Here is an 18,364-nt window from a genome sequence, read left to right as displayed (position 1 = left end):
ATGAAACAGTGGATCATGTGTTGTTATATTGTTGTAAGTATGTTGAAGAGAGGGAAAGATTGAAGTTTAGGGTCATTGAGGTCAGTTGGAAGGGATTTGGGGGATGGTGGAGGGTCTTAGAAGTTAGTAAGGCTCTTTTTTATTTTCTCAGTACTGAGTTAGGTAGGAGGATTTAGGAATGTTGTAAAACCGTGATTGACCACACACTCCAGCACAGTAGGTGGCGGCATATACCTTTAACGTTGGTTTGCGGACCGCCATTATATCGAATAAGAAGAAGAAGAAGAAGAAGAAGAAGAAGAAGAAGAGTGGATCCTCTCGCTTTGTCTCTTCCTCTATGCTGGTAGCTACTGTACCTCTTTGGTAGTCGCTAACTAGCGGTTCTTAGCGTCAACGTTAGCAAGGTACGTGTCCAAAGTTTACTATCCTGCAATGCTAGCCTGCAAAGTGTATAAACGACTTGGAAAAAACGAACTTGCTTAATAATTTATCTCATCGATTGTCAATGTAGCTTCATCGAAGGTCCAAGAAGTCTTCATTCCAGGTCACAGTAATTAGTGCTGCTAGCTACATAAACACAACTGACTGGAATCCACACGAGCTCCGTTGTGTGAGTATTGCATGATAAGATCAACAGAAGCTGAATTGTTATTAATCACAGCAATTAAGATGGGGAAATTATCATTTGTGCGGAGTCAATGTCAGACTCAATCAAATAACTCCTACAGTTGTGTTCGGAATTTGTCCATGAACAGTGTTCCATCTACATTTGATTTTCCATTAGCAGACAATGTCTTTGGCTCGGATGTTTTGCCGTTTAAATGGCTATTTGCAACCCATATCGAAAGCACGGGCTCCTTTGGTCTCTGGATTCATACGAACCCAGATTGAAGTGAGACATTGGCTGCATACTGTTCCACAATCGACGAGTTGTCACTGGCAGCTTCAGGAAGACAGCCTTGGTAAGTATTACTCGTTGTATCAGCCCTTTACCAAACTCTAAATGAACATTTTATTTGCTCTATAGTCTCTTTTTGAATACAGCTCCATATGTCTCTGCCCTTCTTTGAGGCTTTTGAAATGCTCCCTGGTCTTTGTAGTTGAATCGGTGCTTGAAGTTCAATACTTGACTGAGGGACCTTAAATATGCTGTATGTATATTCATAAGCATGTAACTTCACTTTTGCACACTTGCTCTCCGCTGGCCTCTCAAGCGCTTGTGGAGTCATTTAATTTTTTTAAACCTTTTTATTTAACTAGGCAAGTCAGTTAAGAACAAATTCTTATTTACAATGAAGGCCTGCCAGGGAACAGTGGGTTAACTGCCTTGTTCAGGAGCAGAACGACAGATTTTTACCTTGCCAGCTCGGGGTTTCGATCCAGCAACCTTTCAGTTCAACGCTCTAACCACTAGGCTACCTGCCGCCCCTGAACACTAGACTAGACTAGATCTAGACTAGATTGTTGACTTTTTTGGCGGCGGGCGTTATTTCTTAGACTAATGGACCAGGCAGGGATCAGCAACTGGATTCAGCCGTGGGACAATATTTTTTTCTTAAGAGGATTGTCAGGGACCGAAACATGATTACAAATCATTTGTAGACTGTAAATTGACCTCAAGAAGCCCAAACATATTTATTTGACTAAAACATCATTTCAAACCTTGCTTACATTTGTATACAATGACATCTCTGTTATGCGTGGTGTTAGTTTTTAACCTGTTATTAAGAACCTGACGGACAACTATGAAATGTTTATTCACCCAATGGGTCACACAGCTGAAAAGACATATTCACACAAGCACTGGTATAACCCTTCCTTCTATGCTGAGTCTCTTCCTTACACATCTGAACAGCCAATGCACCTCTGTTGCTAGACATGACTTTAGTGATGCATGTTCTGTCTCAATTCATTTGACCCAAACTCAGCCCAAATTCTGCTGTCCTGTTGACTTGTACCAGACTGTGGCCCTTCTCCTTCCAGTAGAATACCTGATGTCTAACAATAACATGTTCTGACAGAATGTGAACATTCTACATTCCCCCCCATTCCCTCAGTGACATGAATAAGGATATTTCATATTTTCAAGTCAGAACCGATCAGTGGAAATATTTGAACAGGTTTCCTAAATTAAAATCACTTATCGCTGATTTCTTTTTACAGTCTTATGTCCCAAATGTTTTTATATTAAAAAAAATATATACAGTATGTTTGGACACATTCAATGGTTCTTTATTTTGACTATTTTCACATTGTAGAATAATAGTGAAGACATAAAAACTATAGAATAACACATATGGAATCATGTATTAACCAAAGGTTTTAAACAAATCCAAATATATTTGAGATTTTTCAAAGTAGCCACCCTTTGCCTTGATGACAGCTTTGCACACTCTGGGGGGGGGCAAATAAAACCGACCGTGGGACAAATTCGGGCCGCTAGTTGGGGAACCCTGGAATAGTCCATTTGAATGTTTAAATACAGCAGCCAAAGGAACTCAGAGTTTTTGAAAGAAGAGACCCACTGGGCACAGACGTAAATCAAAACTAGACATTGAACTGACATTTGGTTGAGTAGTCAACTAATGTGAAATCAACAAAACATGTCAGTTTCATTGGATTTAGGTTAAAAGTTGGGTAAAACATTGATTCAATTCCACATTGATTCAAAGTCATCATATATATACAGTGGGGAGAACAAGTATTTGATACACTGCTGATTTTGCAGGTTTTCCTACTTACAAAGCATGTAGAGGTCTGTAATATTTATCATAGGTACTCTTCAACTGTGAGAGACGGAATCTAAAACAAAACTCCAGAAAATCACATTGTATGATTTTTAAGTAATTCATTTGCATTTTATTGCATGACATAAGTATTTGATCACCTACCAACTAGTAAGAATTCCAGCTCTCACAGACCTGTTAGTTTTTCTTTAAGAAGCCCTCCTGCTCTCCACTCATTACCTGTATTAACTGCACCTGTTTGAACTCGTTACCTGTATAAAAGACACCTGTCCACATACTCAATCAAACAGACTCCAACCTCTCCACAATGGCCAAGACCAGAGAGCTGAGTAAGGACATCAGAGATAAAATTGTAGACTTGCACAAGGCTAGGATGGGCTACAGGACAATAAGCAAGCAGCTTGGTGAGAAGGCAACAACTGTTGGCGCAATTATTAGAAAATGGAAGTTCAAGATGACGGTCAATTACCCTTGGTCTGGGGCTCCATGCAAGATCTCACCTTGTGGGGCATCAATGATCATGAGGAAGGTGAGAGATCAGCCCAGAACTACATGGCAAGACCTAGTCAATGACCTGAAGAGAGCTGGGACCGCAGTCTCAAAGAACCATTAGTAACACACTACGCCGTCATGGATTAAAATCCTGCAGCGCACGCAAGGTCCCCCTGCTCAAGCCAGCGCATGTCCAGGCCCGTCTGAAGTTTGCCAATGACCATCTGGATGATCCAGAGGAGGAATGGGAGAAGGTCATGTGGTCTGATGAGACAAAAATTGTGCTTTTTGGTCTGAACTCCACTCGCTGTGTTTGGAGGAAGAAGGATGAGTACAACCCCAAGAACACCATCCCAACCGTGAAGCATGGAGGTGGAAACATCATTCTTTGGGGATGCTTTTCTGCAAAGGGGACAGGACGACTGCACCATATTGAGGGGAGGATGGATGAGGCCATGTATCGCGAGATCTTGGCCAACAACCTCCTTCCCTCAGTAAGAGCATTGAAGATGGGTTGTGGCTGGGTCTTCCAGCATGACAACGACCCGAAACACACAGCCACGGCAACTAAGGGGATGCTTCTTACAGAGCCACTCAAGGTCCTGGAGTGGCCTAGCCAGTCTCCAAACCTGAACCCAATAGAAAAACTTTAATATACTTATATATATATATATATATATAAAGTATATTATTGTTTTGGTTGAAATGACATGGAAGCAACATTGATTCAACCAGTTTTTGCCCAGTGGGGAGAATGCGCGATGGCGATAGACTATCTAATCTAATCTTCATAAAGTGAAGCAAACGCCGTCTTCATCTTATTCTAGCCCTGTATTATTCAAACATGTCATTACAATGATGAAGATAAGAGAATGATTGGCATAAGAAAAAAGCATCACATTTCATGTCTGTCCTTCCTGATGGCAATTTCCCTTGTCACAACTGCGTTCACTGTTATGCCATGATCAACGGGAACTCTCTCTAATCCATCCCCACTCGGGTGAGCGGATAAAGGTTTGGTAGAATAACCTGTAAAGCAAAATATGTTGTATCTCCTTAACTGTTCTTGTGAATTTTTATTATGTGGATAAGAAAGACCAAACGTGAACTTAAGACAAGGATTTTTGAGTATAAGAGCTCCATTCGCAACCACAATGTGAGGAGGAGATGGGGGAAAAATAACTTATGGACCACTTGGGCACTCTTGCCTCAGCAGGTCTCAATGAGGAATGTTCCTTTTCTTGTTTTTTTTTATTTACATTTTTTTTCTCGCTCTAGACTGCTTTTTATTGTGGTAGATGTTCGACACAGTGTCCAGGTCAAACTGTACACAACAGTGAGAGTCTGATCCTCCAGTAACAGTCTGCTGGTCTTTCAGCTCCTTCAGTCTCCTGATGGCCGACTTCACTGTGACTGCAGACGTCGTGTTGTATGTCCAGGCGCCTACAGCAACAGTCTTCATGCAGGACCCACAGTGCCAGATACCAACAGCCTTCCTGTTCCTTTTCTTGTTTTTAATATACCCTCCTATAGGCTTTGACATCATAATGTATCATTATTGTGTGTTTGTGTATATATATTTTACATATTAAATCCTAGTCTGGAACTGGCACTTCACACGTGAATTGGCCAGTTTTTACATTATAGGCTAATATGTACTTGTAAATCTGACATTTTGATTTGGCAGAGCTCAACTATGGAGGGCTTGTGATGCACTTTGCCTATGTGTGGCTACGGGATCATTGCCACTCTGCCTCCTGCTTCAACAGCAAGACCAACCAGAGGAACCTGGATACAGCAAATGTGGAGCTAAACATACGTCCTGCCAACACCAGGGTGGATGATGAGAATATCTTCCTCACATGTAAGTCTTGGTTTGAAGATGTATTTTCCCAACTGAGGAATGGAAAATATTATCTACCCAGTTTCTCACATCACATACAGTAGGTGGCTTTCTTTGTTTTGATTAATACAAATAATAATAATTCTCCAAATGAATAGCTACAGGTGGTTTTGGCATGAGAAACAGTTTTCTTTGGAACCAAAGTGAAGAATTGAGCTTGTTCTTTTCCCTTTTAGACCCTGTTGGAAGCCTACATTATGGAGTAGCCTAGCCTAAAAATGATCTTCTCCACTGCCAAACCTGAGATAGTTATCTTCTTAAAAACAAGCATATTTTGGGGAGACCTTTGACTCTTCAAAAAAGGTTGTAATGTACTGCTGATATTGCTGCCATATGCTTTATTTGAATTACATGTTTGTACAATGGTACATCTTTTCACAAGGCATTGGTTAAACTCTAACCGTTCTCACTTAGGATTGGGATGGTGTTCTTGGGGTTGTACTGAATCTAGGTCAGTTTGATATTGTCAAGAACTCTAAATCCATGCCAGTAGTTAAGCCTATCATTTGATCATTTTCAATGGTGGACCGCAATCCCATTTTCTTTATGGCAGAACTGTGATCTATGCACCTATTGTTACTCATCCATTCTTTTTAACAGTTATTGAATCTATAATAGATGGAATTGTCTTTTTGTTTACCTCAGGGCCTGATGGTCATGTGACAAGGTACAACCTGAGCTGGCTTGCTCAGAACAGCTATGAGGGACAGAAGCAGAGTGCCATGCAGCCACACATCATCTGGAACTCTGACATCTATACCAGTGCCAAGGTGCCCTCTGCTAACTGGGACAAGTTTATGAGCTGTGATGATGAACTGAAAAAGTTCCTTGGGCGCTTTCTGCTGTATGGCATTGCTTTTGTGGAGGGCGTCCCGCCGACTGTTGAGGCCACAGAGACTCTTACCCAGAGGGTCAGCCTCATCAGGTATAGTAAGCCCCTCTGTGATTGCCTGGGGTAGGGAATGAGAAGTGGGGTTGAGGGGGCTTAAAGGTAATGGCATACCACCCACCACAATGCATACACAAGATGCATGGTTTTAGAGTGGGGGATTATTTAATAAGGATTAAGAATAAACACCCCAGATATCTATTTTTGGAGGGCATTAAAGAAGCTTGATATTTCTCAGGGTTGACTTGTTTACACTCTTTGTTTTGCAAAGTAACAGTGCTACAGAGAAGGTTTTTGGTTTCCTTAACATCAACTTTGATACGTTTGTCAAGTTAACATGCACAACAGACTGCTCTCTGCAGTTGGAATGGAGGGTAGAATTGTCAAAAGAATGGGCATTGTTGCACTTTGACAGTGTCTCCTCTGCCAGTGTAGTGAGAAAGGAGAGGTACTTTGCCCTCATTAATCCACCAGGTCTGTTCATTAAGGACTCTGCAGGTGGTGTGGTTTTGAAGTTTCAAACGCCTGAGCAAGCGCACTAATCCCTCTTTGTACTGGACTCTACTTTGGGGTGAATGGAGGGAGGAAGCAGCGTGTTATAAGAAATGCATTGCTCGTGGTTGCCAGATGAGGGCATTTTCTTATTCTAGTCCAGTGAGTATATTTGGTTATCAGAAGTAATTGCCGCCCTCCTGACACCCCAAAGAAACAAAATGTCACTCACTATTTGGATCACAGTTGCCATTATCTTGTTTGAATTGTTAGTGTACTGTATAATGTTTTAGGTATCACTTTTGACTCTTTGTTTTCATTTTTGTTTCCTACTAGGGAGACTATGTATGGCAAGATGTGGAACTTCACATCCGATTTCTCCCGAGGAGACACTGCCTACACCAAACTGGCACTGGACCGTCATACAGACACCACATACTTCCAGGAGCCATGTGGGTATGTATTTAGATGTTCACACACAGATGGGTGTTATTTGAACTATATTGGAGTAATCATGTCAGGTCAAAGTAGCAAGGCAGTACACATGTTGATCTGTCTATTGGTTAGGTTGAGATTCCTCAGATAAATACACATGTATTTAAAAAATAAAAACCTACCTTATTTACATAAGTATTCAGACCCTTTGCTAGGAGATGCAAAATTGAGCTCATGTGCATCCTGTTTCCAATTGATAATCTTTAAGATGTTTCTACAACTTGATTGGAGTCCACCTGTGGTAAATTTAATTGATTGGACATGATTTGGAAAGGCACACACCTGTCTATATACGGTCCCACAGTTGACAGTTCATGTCAGCGCAAAAACAAAGCCACGAGGTAGAAGGAATTGTCCGTAGAGCTCCAAGACAGGATTGTGGCGAGTCAATGATCTGGGGAAGGGTCACAAAACACTTCTGCAGCTTTGAAGTCCCCAAGAATAGTGGCCTCCATTATTCTTAAATGGAAGAAGTTTGGAACCACCAAGACTCTTCCCAGAGCTGGCTGCTCGGCCAAATTGAGCAATCGGAGAAGGCCCTTGGTCAGGGAGGTGACCAAGAACCCGGTGGTCACTGACAGAGCTCTAGAGTTCCTCTGTGGAGATAGGAGAACCTTCTAGAAGGACAACCATCTCTACAGCACTCCACCAATTAGACCTTTATGATAGAGTGGCCAGACAGAAGCCACTCCTCAGTAAAAGGTACATGACAGTCCGTTTGGAGTTTGAGAAACAAGATTCTCTGGTCTGATGAAACCAAGATTCCACTCTTTGGCCTGAATGCCAAGTTTCACATCTGGAGGAAACTTGGCACCATCCCCATGGTGAAGCATGGCGGTGGCAGCATCATGCTGTGGGAGTGTTTTTCAGGGACAGTGAAACTCGTCAGGATCAAGGGAAAGGTGAACGGAGAAAAGTACAGAGAGATCCTTGATGACAACCTGCCCAGGACCTCAGACTGGGGCGAAGGTTCACCTTCCAGCAGGACAACGACACTAAGCACACAACCAAGACAACTTAGGAATGGTTTCAGGACAAATCTCTGAATATCCATGAGTGGCCAAGCCAGAGCCCCGACTTGAACCCGATCAAACATCTCTGGAGAGACCTGAAAGTAGCTGGGGAGGGGGGGACAATTTAATCTATTTTAAAATGAGGCTGTAACCTGGAAAACGTCAAAGGGTCTGAATACTTTCTGAAGGCAGTGTATGTATATAGGTTATTGTGTTAGGCTATTACAGTGATGTTACAAAAATTGACAGTTGTAACAACAGATCCAGCATTAGCTTTTTAAAGACATGCTCCAGAGCTTTGGCGACTTGTATGTATTTTTAAAACCTCCCACTTTGGGCTGAATGTGTCAATGTGGAGTTCATATATACATTACTGTCTTATCTCAATTAGCCACGAAATCCCTAGTTTGAAAGGGACTGTTTTCTGGAAGTCAATTTCCCTGCTTTTTCCCCCACGTGGGCCAGCTACTAGCGATTTGAGTTCTAGCCAATGAGATTTAGCCCTTTGCCATTTGAGTGACCACTACAAAGATGCACGCACACACAGCAGAGCGAGAGCAATGATGTGGTGCACATATGTGATATGGTAGGCCATTTTCTGGGACCACTTTTGGCTTGTGAGCGCTACTTTCTGAACTACTGGCTAAAAAGTATACAAAAGTACCGGAGAATCTCTTCAACTGATAAGACACAAGCCAGACGCACATTGCTATGCCACAGACATCTTGATAAAATAAGCTGTAGTACAACATGAAACTAAGCTCTCCCTTGGCCTCCCATCAAAATGACAGGGCAATAGCCACCTACTGGGCATTTCATAATAACATGTGACTTACTTTGATGCCATTGACTTTGACTTGCAGGATCCAAGTGTTCCATTGCCTTAGGCATGAGGGAACAGGAGGAAGAACACTACTTGTAGATGGATTCTATTCTGCTGAGAAAGTGCTCCAGAAGACGCCTGAGAACTTTGAGCTGCTAGCACAGGTTCCTATCAAGCACGAGTACATTGAAAATGTCAGCGACCACCATAACCACATGATCGGCATTGGCCCTGTGCTCAACGTGTATCCCTGGAACAATGAGGTGTACATGATCCGGTATGACCAGTCTGTTGTAATTTGAGATGTGTATGTCTCCCTGAATGTCTTGCTTTAAACATATCTTCCGTCATTGGCCGTACAACCTTACATTAACCAGCCTTGGTTACCTATTAACTTACAATGTTGTATGCGTTTGAAAAATTATACACCCATCAATACAAATTAACTCACTTTGGAAGGTTCTTAGTAGAAGGCTCAGGATCTGGCGCTCATACGCAGCGAAACTTGTGTTATTCCAGCTCCTTTGAGATCAATGTTATGAATTATATGATCTGATATTGAGTATTAATATGGTATCACCTTCTGTTTGGTTGCGTGTCTTACAGATACAATAACTACGACCGTGCAGTCATAAACACAATCCCCCATGACATTGTCAAGCGATGGTATGTGGCTCACAGAGAGTTGACCACAGAGCTGAGGAAGCCGGAGAATGAATTGTGGATCAAACTGAAGCCTGGAAAGGTAAGGAAAAATAGTTGCCTTTTCATTGATCGAGACAAAGGATTTAGCACTACTTGATCAGTTGAGCTAGATATTGACATTGGGGGTTCCCTCTTTCTGTAAGGTTGTCTTCATTGATAACTGGCGTGTCCTGCATGGCCGGGAGTCCTTCACAGGCCTGCGGCAACTGTGTGGCTGCTACCTGACCAGAGACGACTTCCTGAACACTGCCCGCTCCTTGGGTCTGCACGCCTAAGTGAAGAGTCACCCTGGGTCTTCAACCTTTCCAGCCAACACCAAAGTCCTTTAGAAATAAAGCACCATCACCCAATCAGTCATACATGTTTAAGGAGATCGAAAAGTCTTGTAGAATCAAATTGTTTTTGTATGAGCATTTACTGAGTGAAATCAAGTATTTCCACTGCATGAATGCAGTTACATATTGTTAATGCGGAACTAAATTGTACTGTACTTTAGAAATATTCTCCACCCAGAAATATTTTACATGAGATATTGTTAGACTTGTTGAAGTCAAGAAAATGGACTGTGATCTGTTTGGGATTTAAGATTTGTTGACATGCATTATGCTCTTGTCACAACAATCATCTTTTGAACTGGAACTTAACATATTGAGGTGTTTAACTACATTTTTGGCTTTGTTTTAGGGATTAGTTTCTAGTATTTCTGAAGTACTTTTGCTAGTAATTTGTTTATGAATGTATTAGGAAATGTTGCCTTGTTTACTAAATGAAATAAATTGGGTGATTTTTCAGCACCTTTTTTCCTGATTTATATTGGGTGACTTAACCATTTTTTTTTGTCAAGCCCAGACAAAACAAGGGAGTTGGTTATACATATCTCCGATGAAGCCATATCCAGCATTAATTAAAAGGAAAGTACAGAGCAATGTTAACTTGGCAAAATGTTCTCGAACGTCGCAGATAGCAAACCCATGAATAGAGCCGATGTGATTCCTTAGTATTCCTTAGTCAGAGGCATGTTTGATCTACATTGAATTAGGCTATCAGAAGTTGAACGTTCCAAAACGTCAAATCCTGCTGAACGCGCCCCAGATTAGTTATTTGGTCTGACTGTCATGCATAGACCGTGTATATATAAAGGTAGCATGTTAACAGAACATTTATTTTATGTTGTCTCTCGAGCGCATAGAATTACACATACTACCATATTACCATACCATACACCGCTCGAGCGACGCTCACTGTTCGACCTACTTTTTCTCGTTTGGTTGGATTTGGAATGAACTATCGCGAGGCGCTAGGGCCTTTTCTTTAAAAGTCATGCGTACTGAGCGCCATCCGGGATTCCATTGAACACACACGTTGTCTCAAGTCAGTTGCACAGCAGACCGAAGATGGCGGACGTACAAAGTAAGTAGCCCTTGCACAGTCTAACAGTACAATCTTATTTCAAAGTAGCTAGCTACAACTGCTGTGGAATTTTAGGTCTTTGTTGTATATGTTTATTTACTAGGAAATTGTGAAATACTACTAGCAGCACTGCACCCAACATTGAGGCATGATCAAACAGGCGGCCACGTTCCCATTAACTTCGCATGACCCATCGTAAACCATGTGGTTATCAAACTAGCTATACTTATAGTAGTATTTTAATTGATGTATCTAGTTTAAATTACATGCGCATACTCCCGGATCATGGAATTGCAATAGTGCTGAATTCTGATGGTAAGATGCCTAGCTAACTTTAACCACTAAGTCGTCATAGGTAACGTAGTTACTAAATACCGTTAGTTGGCTACTGTACACATCTAGGTGGCAAGTAACTAATGACGAAGTTAGCTAACTATCAACAAAGTACACGATGTTGTGTAACAGTCGTGCTCAACGGCAGCCTCGGAACTTTATCCTAGCTAGCGTTACGCCATTTTGTTAATAATCACACGCAACTAAAGGTTTCATCCAGACGCTGAAAGCATGGTGGCCACGTGGTCTGAAACGGTACCGCGAATTCATTAATATTAATTAACGACTAAGTTAACTTGCTTACTTGCAATATCTGAGTTGTAAATGTGTCGTTATACACGTTTCTGTAACTGCGGACACCGTACATAATTGGGTAAAATTTACCCGTGAAGGCACATTCACACAAAGTACCACGTGCCCGTCGTGTCTGCCACGTGGGAGCGCGTTGCCAAATCGAGTGTTGGTATGCTGGTGAGACAGTTCTTAGCTATCTATCAATTAGCCGGGTAAACTCCAGCCTCCGATTGGGTTTAGTTGTATTAGTCGTATTTACGGGATGTGCATGGGTATACATCCAACGAAGTGCATACACTATGCACAAGTTTCTTCTCGACAATGCACTTCTGTTGAAAACTAAGGGGAATCATCCTGTATGGAAACGTCAGGGAACAAAAGACGTTTGTTGCTGGCAAGTAATATTATCCATTTGTTTTTTTTTCTTTCAAGTGAACTCTGCGAAAAAGCAGAAGAAGAAGGAAAAGACAGTTGCTGTTGATGACGTTGGGGTAAGTCCTTACAGTAATTGACTGATGCACCAGTTGCTACAAGCTTTGTTCACTGTTAGATTCAAATGGTATAAACGTCTGGGTACATTTTTCCTAAATTCCTAATTTTTGGGGTACAGGATATTCAGGAGAGTGGAGATTTCCTCATCAAACCAGAGTCCAGAGTTGCTAGTCTGGACACATCTCAATGGCCTTTGCTGCTAAAAGTGAGTTTGCCTACTCTTGTCCTGTCATCTATCTGTAAAAGCAGGATGTTATTTTTGAAATGATGAACTTGTTTATCCATTCGCTGAGTGCTGCTGGGCCCTGGCCTTGCAGCCCCCTGTGTCTGTTCTTGACTCAGGGGGTTCAGCAGCTTGACTCTATGCTTTTGCCCCAGTGTTCTACTGGGGTTAACTGCGTTGGGGGCAGGTGTGCTGGTGCAATGGTTAAGGGACCGGCCACAACTAAGACGAGCGTAAACTCCTGATCACATCCCCTACATGCAGTTACATTTGGTTATTTTTAAGGTAAATTCTTAATTCTATCATCTCCCCCCTTGACTAATTTTGTCATGCAGAATTTTGACAAACTCAACATCAGGACAGCTCACTACACACCCTTGCCAAATGGCTCCAACCCTCTGAAGAGGAACATTCAGGATTATGTCAGGTAACTTTTGGTCTTTTTTGTCTCAGTCTTGTAAAAACCGTTATGGAGCCACATGATGAATGTAAATAGATTGCACTAGCACTATATGCAAAGATGACTCCTTATCTATCACCCTTGTCTGATGGCTCCACTAGAGGTCGATTTTAATTACGGCCTATTTCAAGTTATAACGGTCGGTAATCGTCTTTTTTGGATGCCGATTACATTGCGGTCCACGAGGAAACTGCGAGTGCAGCGTCAAAAGGACCTTGTGGCTGCAAGGAGCCACGGTAAGTTGCTAGCTAGCATTAAACTTATCTTGTAAAAAAAACAATCAATCTTAACATAATCACTAGTTAAATACACATGGTTGATAATATTACTAGGTCAACTAGCTTGTCCTGCGCTCCATATAAATGAACAGGTACCGCATTGATTATCATTGACGGGTGATTTGACAAAAGTGCATTTGCGAAAAAAAACACAATCGTTTCACAAATGTACCTAACCATAAACCCCTCGCCTTACTTAACATCAACACACAGAAGTGTTTTTTATTTATTATTTTTATTTATTTTTTACCTGTGTTTTTAGTTAAAAGAAATTAGTGTTAGCAGGCAATATTAACTAGAGAATTTGTCACTTCTCTTGCGCTCAGTGCAAGCAGAGTCGGGGTATATGCAACAGTTTGTGCTACCCGGCTTGTTGTGAACTGTGAAGACCGTAATTAATTTGCCAGATTTTTACATAACTTTGAAGGTTGTGCAACGGAACAGCAATATTTAGACTTGGAGTTGTCGGCTGTTCGATAAAATACGGAACAGTTCCGTATTTCACTGAAAGAATAAACATTTTGTTTTCGAAATGATAGTTTCCGGATTTTACCATAATGCGCAAAGGCTCATATTTCTGTGTTTATTATATTGTAATTAAGTTTATGATTTGATAGAGCAGTCTGACTGAGCGGTGGTTGGCAGCAGCAGGCTCGTGAGCATTCATTCAAACAGCACTTTACTGCGTTTTGCCAGCAGCTCTTAGCAATGCTTGAGGCACAGCGCTGTTTGACTTCAAGCCTTTCAACTCCTGAGATTAGGCTGGCAATACTATAGTGCCTATAGGAAATTCCAATAGTCAAAGGTATATGAAATATAAGTGGTATAGAGAGAAATAGTCGATGTGTCATAACTACAACCTAAAACTTCTTGACTGGGAATATTGAACCACCGGCCTTCATATGCTCATGTTCTGAGCGAGGATCTTAAACCTTAGCTTTGTTAGATGGCACATATTGTACTTTTACTTATCAAACACAGTTTTGCATTATTTAAGCCAAATCAAACATGTTTCATTATTTATTTGAGACTAAGTAGATTTTATTTATGTATTATATTTAGGTTAAAATAAGTGTTCATTCAGTATTGTAATTGTCATTATTACAAATGTATATAAAAATCAGCAAATTATTCAATATCAGCTTTTTTTGGTCCTCCAATGATCGGTATCGGTGTTGAATAATCATAATCGTCCGATCTCTAGGCTCTACAACTGATGCCCTTTTAAAATATTGAAGCGTTGTCTGATTTCATTTGGTTCCCCACTAAACCCCATCTCGATCCATGTGACTTTCAGGACTGGCTTCATCAACTTGGATAAGCCTGCCAATCCCTCCTCTCATGAGGTGGTGGCCTGGATCCGACGTATCCTGCGAGTGGAGAAGACTGGCCACAGTGGCACCCTGGACCCCAAGGTGACAGGCTGCCTCATTGTGTGTGTGGACAGAGCCACACGACTGGTCAAGTCCCAGCAGAGTGCAGGTGAGATCCTTTGTATGCCCAACCCCTTCCTGCTCTGAATGTTTACTTCCTGATGGTGATGTAAACACATTAAGATTGGCCTCTACTTACTACTCTTCTGCCGTCTGTTTCAGGCAAAGAGTATGTGGGAATTGTTCGGCTGCACAATGCTATTGAGAATGAGCACACACTTGCTAGGGTGAGTTCTCTTGTTAATGCAGTTTTTACTCTTAGCATGGTTCAGAGTTTGTAATTTAACTGTAAACGTATGCCAATAAATTGGTGACTGCTTTTTTAATACGTAGTTACTGCCTCTTGACATGGATGTGAGATGATGATCGTGTTTATCCATTCTCTGAGTGCTTGCTAGGGTCCTACTTTCTCTGTGGTGCTCATGCCTGTTTTAGCCACTCTTGCCACCTCAGTGTTCTACTGGGGCAGCTTGTGGTGGAGAAAGGGGCAGGACTGGAGGGCCCTGCGATAACAAAGACGAGTTGACACACCTGATCACACATTAGTAAATAAATTGGTGTTATACCAGTGTTGTGGGACATCGTGGGTAATCCTGCACTTTTTTCTTTAGGGTATTGAAACCCTTACAGGAGCTTTGTTCCAGCGACCACCACTCATCGCAGCTGTTAAGCGGCAGTTGAGAGTTAGGACCGTTTATGAAAGCAAACTCATTGAGTATGACCCAGAGAGGAGATTAGGTGAGGAATCCAAATATTTATTTCCCTATGCGGAGGTTAAAAATCTTTGTCAGTACTGCTGTTTTAGAGATGCTAATCTAACCGTATTGTTTGTTGCAGGTATTTTCTGGGTGAGCTGTGAGGCTGGGACCTACATCAGGACTCTGTGTGTCCACCTGGGGCTCCTCCTGGGTGTTGGTGGTCAGATGCAGGAGCTGAGGAGAGTTCGCTCTGGTGTTCTGGGAGAGAGGGTGAGTCTCGTACCTCTCATACTCCTTTGGCTGTGTTTTGTCTGGTTAGATTGTAAGGTCCAAAGTGTTGAGTTCGGTTCTGGGCCTCTCCCCAGTCCTGGTAATTATTCTTTGGCACAGAAATGGCATAGAGTGGCTCTGAATAGAAAGTGGACATGCCAGCCACTTGATTCCACTCTAGCCAACATATTATGGGAATGTTGATACTTAGGCCTATGTTCTGCTTAATGTGTCATGTATTTTGAACTCATTCGATGTTGGAATGTGTTCTCGGCAGGACAATTTGGTGACCATGCACGATGTGCTAGATGCTCAATGGCAGTATGACCACAACAAGGACGAGACGTACCTTCGCAGAGTCATCTACCCACTGGAAAAGCTTCTAATATCTCACAAGCGTCTGGTCATGAAAGACAGTGCAGTGAGTTTTTGTTTTCTGACTCTTAATTGACCGTCACTGTCATTTTCCAAGCGTGACCCTGTGTAGAGGACTGAACACGTCTTTGAATGAGTTGTATGATTTTCTCCCCAGGTGAATGCGATCTGCTATGGCGCAAAGATCATGCTGCCTGGTGTCCTGCGATATGAGGATGGCATTGAGATCAACCAGGATATTGTGGTTATAACGACCAAAGGAGAGGCCATTTGTATAGGTGAGCAATAGAAGTATGCTGTTCTGCAAAGCAGGTGGTTTTTCAAAAGGCCACATGATGATCTCGTAGATGGCATTAGCACTATGTGCAAAGATGACCTATTATCTATCACCCTTGACTGATGGCTTTGAAAAACCAAATTTCTCCGTATGCGTATCTATGTTCCCATCTCAAGTTTTTTTCCTTTCAATTTTCCAGCTACTGCCCTCATGACGACTGCAGTGATCTCCACATGTGACCATGGGGTGGTGGCCAAGATCAAGAGAGTCATCATGGAACGAGACACCTATCCCCGCAAGTGGGGCTTAGGCCCAAAGGTAATGTCTCTTGTGCAAACTATTGGTTGTCTACTCATTTACATTTGTCTTTTTAGCAGCTGCTCTTATCCAGAGTAACTTACAGTGGTGAGTGCATACTGGTCCCCCGTGGGACTCAAACCCAAGACCCTGGTGTGTGAGCCACAGTTTATGCTTATGCTTTTAGTCCTGTATCAGGAAGATTCAAACTCTGATTTGTAATGAACAGGCCAGCCAGAAGAAGATGATGATCCAGAAGGGTCTGCTGGACAAACATGGCAAAGCCAACGGCAGCACTCCATCGAACTGGAAGGAGGGCTACGTAGATTACAGGTGTGAAACCAGTCTGGTAGGGGCCTTGATGGAGCAGTTTGGTATGCATGTTGTGATTCTAGTCAGCAGACAGTTATCCCTTTCTGGTCTGCCCTGTGGTCTCTGAGGGAGTCAGTCTGCAACATCAACTCTCGTAGCTCAGCAGAGATCTGGTAATGCATTCTGCCTGGCTGGCAGCTGAGCTGTGTGAACATTCATAGCTACTCATTTCCACTCGTGTGGTAACTTGCAATCCAAATGTTTGTCAACAGTTGTTTAGTAGTTTGTGCGTGTAGGTGCATTTTGTTACTCGGTCTTAAGGAATGAGTCTCATACAAAGCGTGACATGTTGCCTTCTCCTTTTCAGTGCGTCCAAATCAAAGGCTGACGGAAATGGTGAAGCAAAGGTATGCTTACCTGAGTTGATACTCTGGCATTGATTGATTTGATATTGATCAGTATTGGGACACACTCCAGAGAAGGTATAGTTTATTCCATGTATGAACTTATGCGCACAATGAGATGGACTAAACATTGTCTCTGTCTTTCAGAGGAAGCGCAAAGACAGTGACAGTGATGCAGCAGCACCCTCTGCTCCTTCCACTCCGTCGGGAGAAGAGAAGAAAGAGAAGAAGAAGAAAAAGAAGGAAAAGAAGCAGAAACTAGAAGCTGATACGGAGCCAGCAGCAGAGACAGACGGAGAGGTGTGTTTCTGCTGCTGGTCTGAATGGACAGCAGTATGACCTTGTGGCTCTGGTCACAGGGAGAGACATGTTGTGGTTTTCAGCAGTATTTTTCTAATATACATCCAGTTAATGGAGTGCCTTCCCTATCACTGGTGCTTGCACTGGAATGTTTATATATCCCATGCAGAAAGTTATCCCTTTCCAACCTACTTGTTGTCTTCAGAGGGAGTCAGTCTGCTACATTATTGCGGGTGTTTTTCTAGCATGCGCATTTGGTCATGTTGGTTCCTTACATCTTATCTTCTATGCCTATTTTGTTAGCAAAATCACTACAGCTACACCCAACATGCCTCAAACTGTAGAGGGCATTTTCACTTAGGACACTTGAATTGCTTTAAAACATAAGCCAAAGGAATAACACATCTCTTCTTCTTATGCACAGGTTGGTGAGAGTGCCAAGAAGAAGAAGAAGAAGAAAAAGAAGGAAGCAGAAGCAGAGTGAAAAGCTTATGAAGCACACGGACAATGAAAAGGACCATAGAATGAGTGCCTGGTGATATTTACCGGGCGCTGAAGAGGCAGCAGGCATAGCAAGAACCCAGAGTTTTAAACCTTTTATGTTAATCAAGTCTGTCCAGAATGGCCGCACATGGATAATCATAAGGGGCTTGGACTAGGTAAGGCTTGTGATCATGCGGTTAATGGTTGCCATCTCAACCGCCACGGTATGACCATATTTTTGTACTCATGGCAGTGACATTTAGTTTTTAAATGTTTTAAGTACTCCCTGTGTTGACAGCAGTATTTGTGTACCTCTACATGCGATCGGTTTTATTTTATATTGTATTGTAAATACAGAAACCAGCTGTGATCATAAATTGTCATTTGAAATGAATATTCTTTTTTGTAACTGCCTTGGTGTTTTTCTACCCAGTTGCTAGGATCTGAGGCTATTTTCTAGTGTAAT

The 18,364-nt window shown here is 42.1% G+C and overlaps 2 protein-coding genes and 5 non-coding genes across 10 annotated transcripts; all 7 read left to right on the top strand.

Annotated features, from left to right (window-relative positions):
* The first annotated feature begins 267 nt into the window (after positions 1 to 267).
* On the top strand, positions 268 to 10,353 carry LOC112231363 (trimethyllysine dioxygenase, mitochondrial). Of its 4 annotated transcripts, none has more exons than XM_042311353.1 (9): positions 268 to 404; positions 512 to 610; positions 785 to 962; positions 4,927 to 5,103; positions 5,788 to 6,067; positions 6,860 to 6,979; positions 8,895 to 9,131; positions 9,461 to 9,599; positions 9,703 to 10,353. In XM_042311353.1, the coding sequence occupies exons 3-9, from the start codon at positions 791 to 793 to the stop codon at positions 9,832 to 9,834; spliced, it is 1,257 nt and encodes a 418-aa protein (XP_042167287.1). In that variant the 5' UTR covers positions 268 to 404; positions 512 to 610; positions 785 to 790; the 3' UTR covers positions 9,835 to 10,353. The 4 variants fall into 4 exon arrangements, with proteins under 4 accessions (XP_042167287.1, XP_042167288.1, XP_042167289.1 ...); XM_042311354.1 differs by having other exon boundaries at positions 296 to 404; positions 788 to 962; XM_042311355.1 differs by having other exon boundaries at positions 298 to 404; positions 788 to 962; positions 4,618 to 5,103.
* Positions 10,354 to 10,820: 467 nt separating this feature from the next.
* LOC112231361 (H/ACA ribonucleoprotein complex subunit DKC1) lies at positions 10,821 to 18,292 on the top strand. Its single transcript, XM_024398085.2, has 15 exons — positions 10,821 to 10,969; positions 12,029 to 12,087; positions 12,207 to 12,293; positions 12,647 to 12,738; positions 14,347 to 14,531; positions 14,645 to 14,709; positions 15,094 to 15,220; positions 15,320 to 15,450; positions 15,728 to 15,871; positions 15,983 to 16,103; positions 16,302 to 16,420; positions 16,629 to 16,732; positions 17,079 to 17,118; positions 17,263 to 17,415; positions 17,840 to 18,292. The coding sequence occupies exons 1-15, from the start codon at positions 10,954 to 10,956 to the stop codon at positions 17,897 to 17,899; spliced, it is 1,503 nt and encodes a 500-aa protein (XP_024253853.1). The 5' UTR covers positions 10,821 to 10,953; the 3' UTR covers positions 17,900 to 18,292.
* LOC112231521 lies at positions 12,348 to 12,560 on the top strand. Its single transcript, XR_002950481.1, has one exon. It is a non-coding gene; the product is annotated as a small nucleolar RNA SNORD17 (small nucleolar RNA).
* On the top strand, positions 12,786 to 12,865 carry LOC112231511. The gene has a single exon (XR_002950472.1). It is a non-coding gene; the product is annotated as a small nucleolar RNA SNORD83 (small nucleolar RNA).
* On the top strand, positions 14,837 to 15,021 carry LOC112231522. Its single transcript, XR_002950482.1, has one exon. It is a non-coding gene; the product is annotated as a small nucleolar RNA SNORD17 (small nucleolar RNA).
* On the top strand, positions 15,508 to 15,640 carry LOC112231516. The gene has a single exon (XR_002950476.1). It is a non-coding gene; the product is annotated as a small nucleolar RNA SNORA36 family (small nucleolar RNA).
* LOC112231510 lies at positions 16,153 to 16,230 on the top strand. Its single transcript, XR_002950471.1, has one exon. It is a non-coding gene; the product is annotated as a small nucleolar RNA SNORD83 (small nucleolar RNA).
* Positions 18,293 to 18,364: the final 72 nt, after the last annotated feature.

This window comes from Oncorhynchus tshawytscha, linkage group LG33 (assembly GCF_018296145.1).
Source record: "Oncorhynchus tshawytscha isolate Ot180627B linkage group LG33, Otsh_v2.0, whole genome shotgun sequence".
NCBI classification, from domain to species: Eukaryota; Metazoa; Chordata; class Actinopteri; order Salmoniformes; family Salmonidae; genus Oncorhynchus; species Oncorhynchus tshawytscha.
This window is presented reverse-complemented; position numbering and strand designations above follow the sequence as displayed.

Bases quoted from the DNA above. Each gene is read 5' to 3' on its own strand.
- LOC112231363 (XM_042311353.1), top strand. From the start codon at position 791: ATGTCTTTGGCTCGGATGTTTTGCCGTTTAAATGGCTATTTGCAACCC. The intron at 963-4,926 runs GTAAGTATTACT...TTGATTTGGCAG, and splicing joins GCTTCAGGAAGACAGCCTTG to AGCTCAACTATGGAGGGCTT. The intron at 6,068-6,859 runs GTATAGTAAGCC...GTTTCCTACTAG, and splicing joins CAGAGGGTCAGCCTCATCAG to GGAGACTATGTATGGCAAGA.
- LOC112231361 (XM_024398085.2), top strand. The intron at 12,739-14,346 runs GTAACTTTTGGT...TGTGACTTTCAG, and splicing joins AACATTCAGGATTATGTCAG to GACTGGCTTCATCAACTTGG. The intron at 17,416-17,839 runs GTGTGTTTCTGC...TCTTATGCACAG, and splicing joins CAGCAGAGACAGACGGAGAG to GTTGGTGAGAGTGCCAAGAA.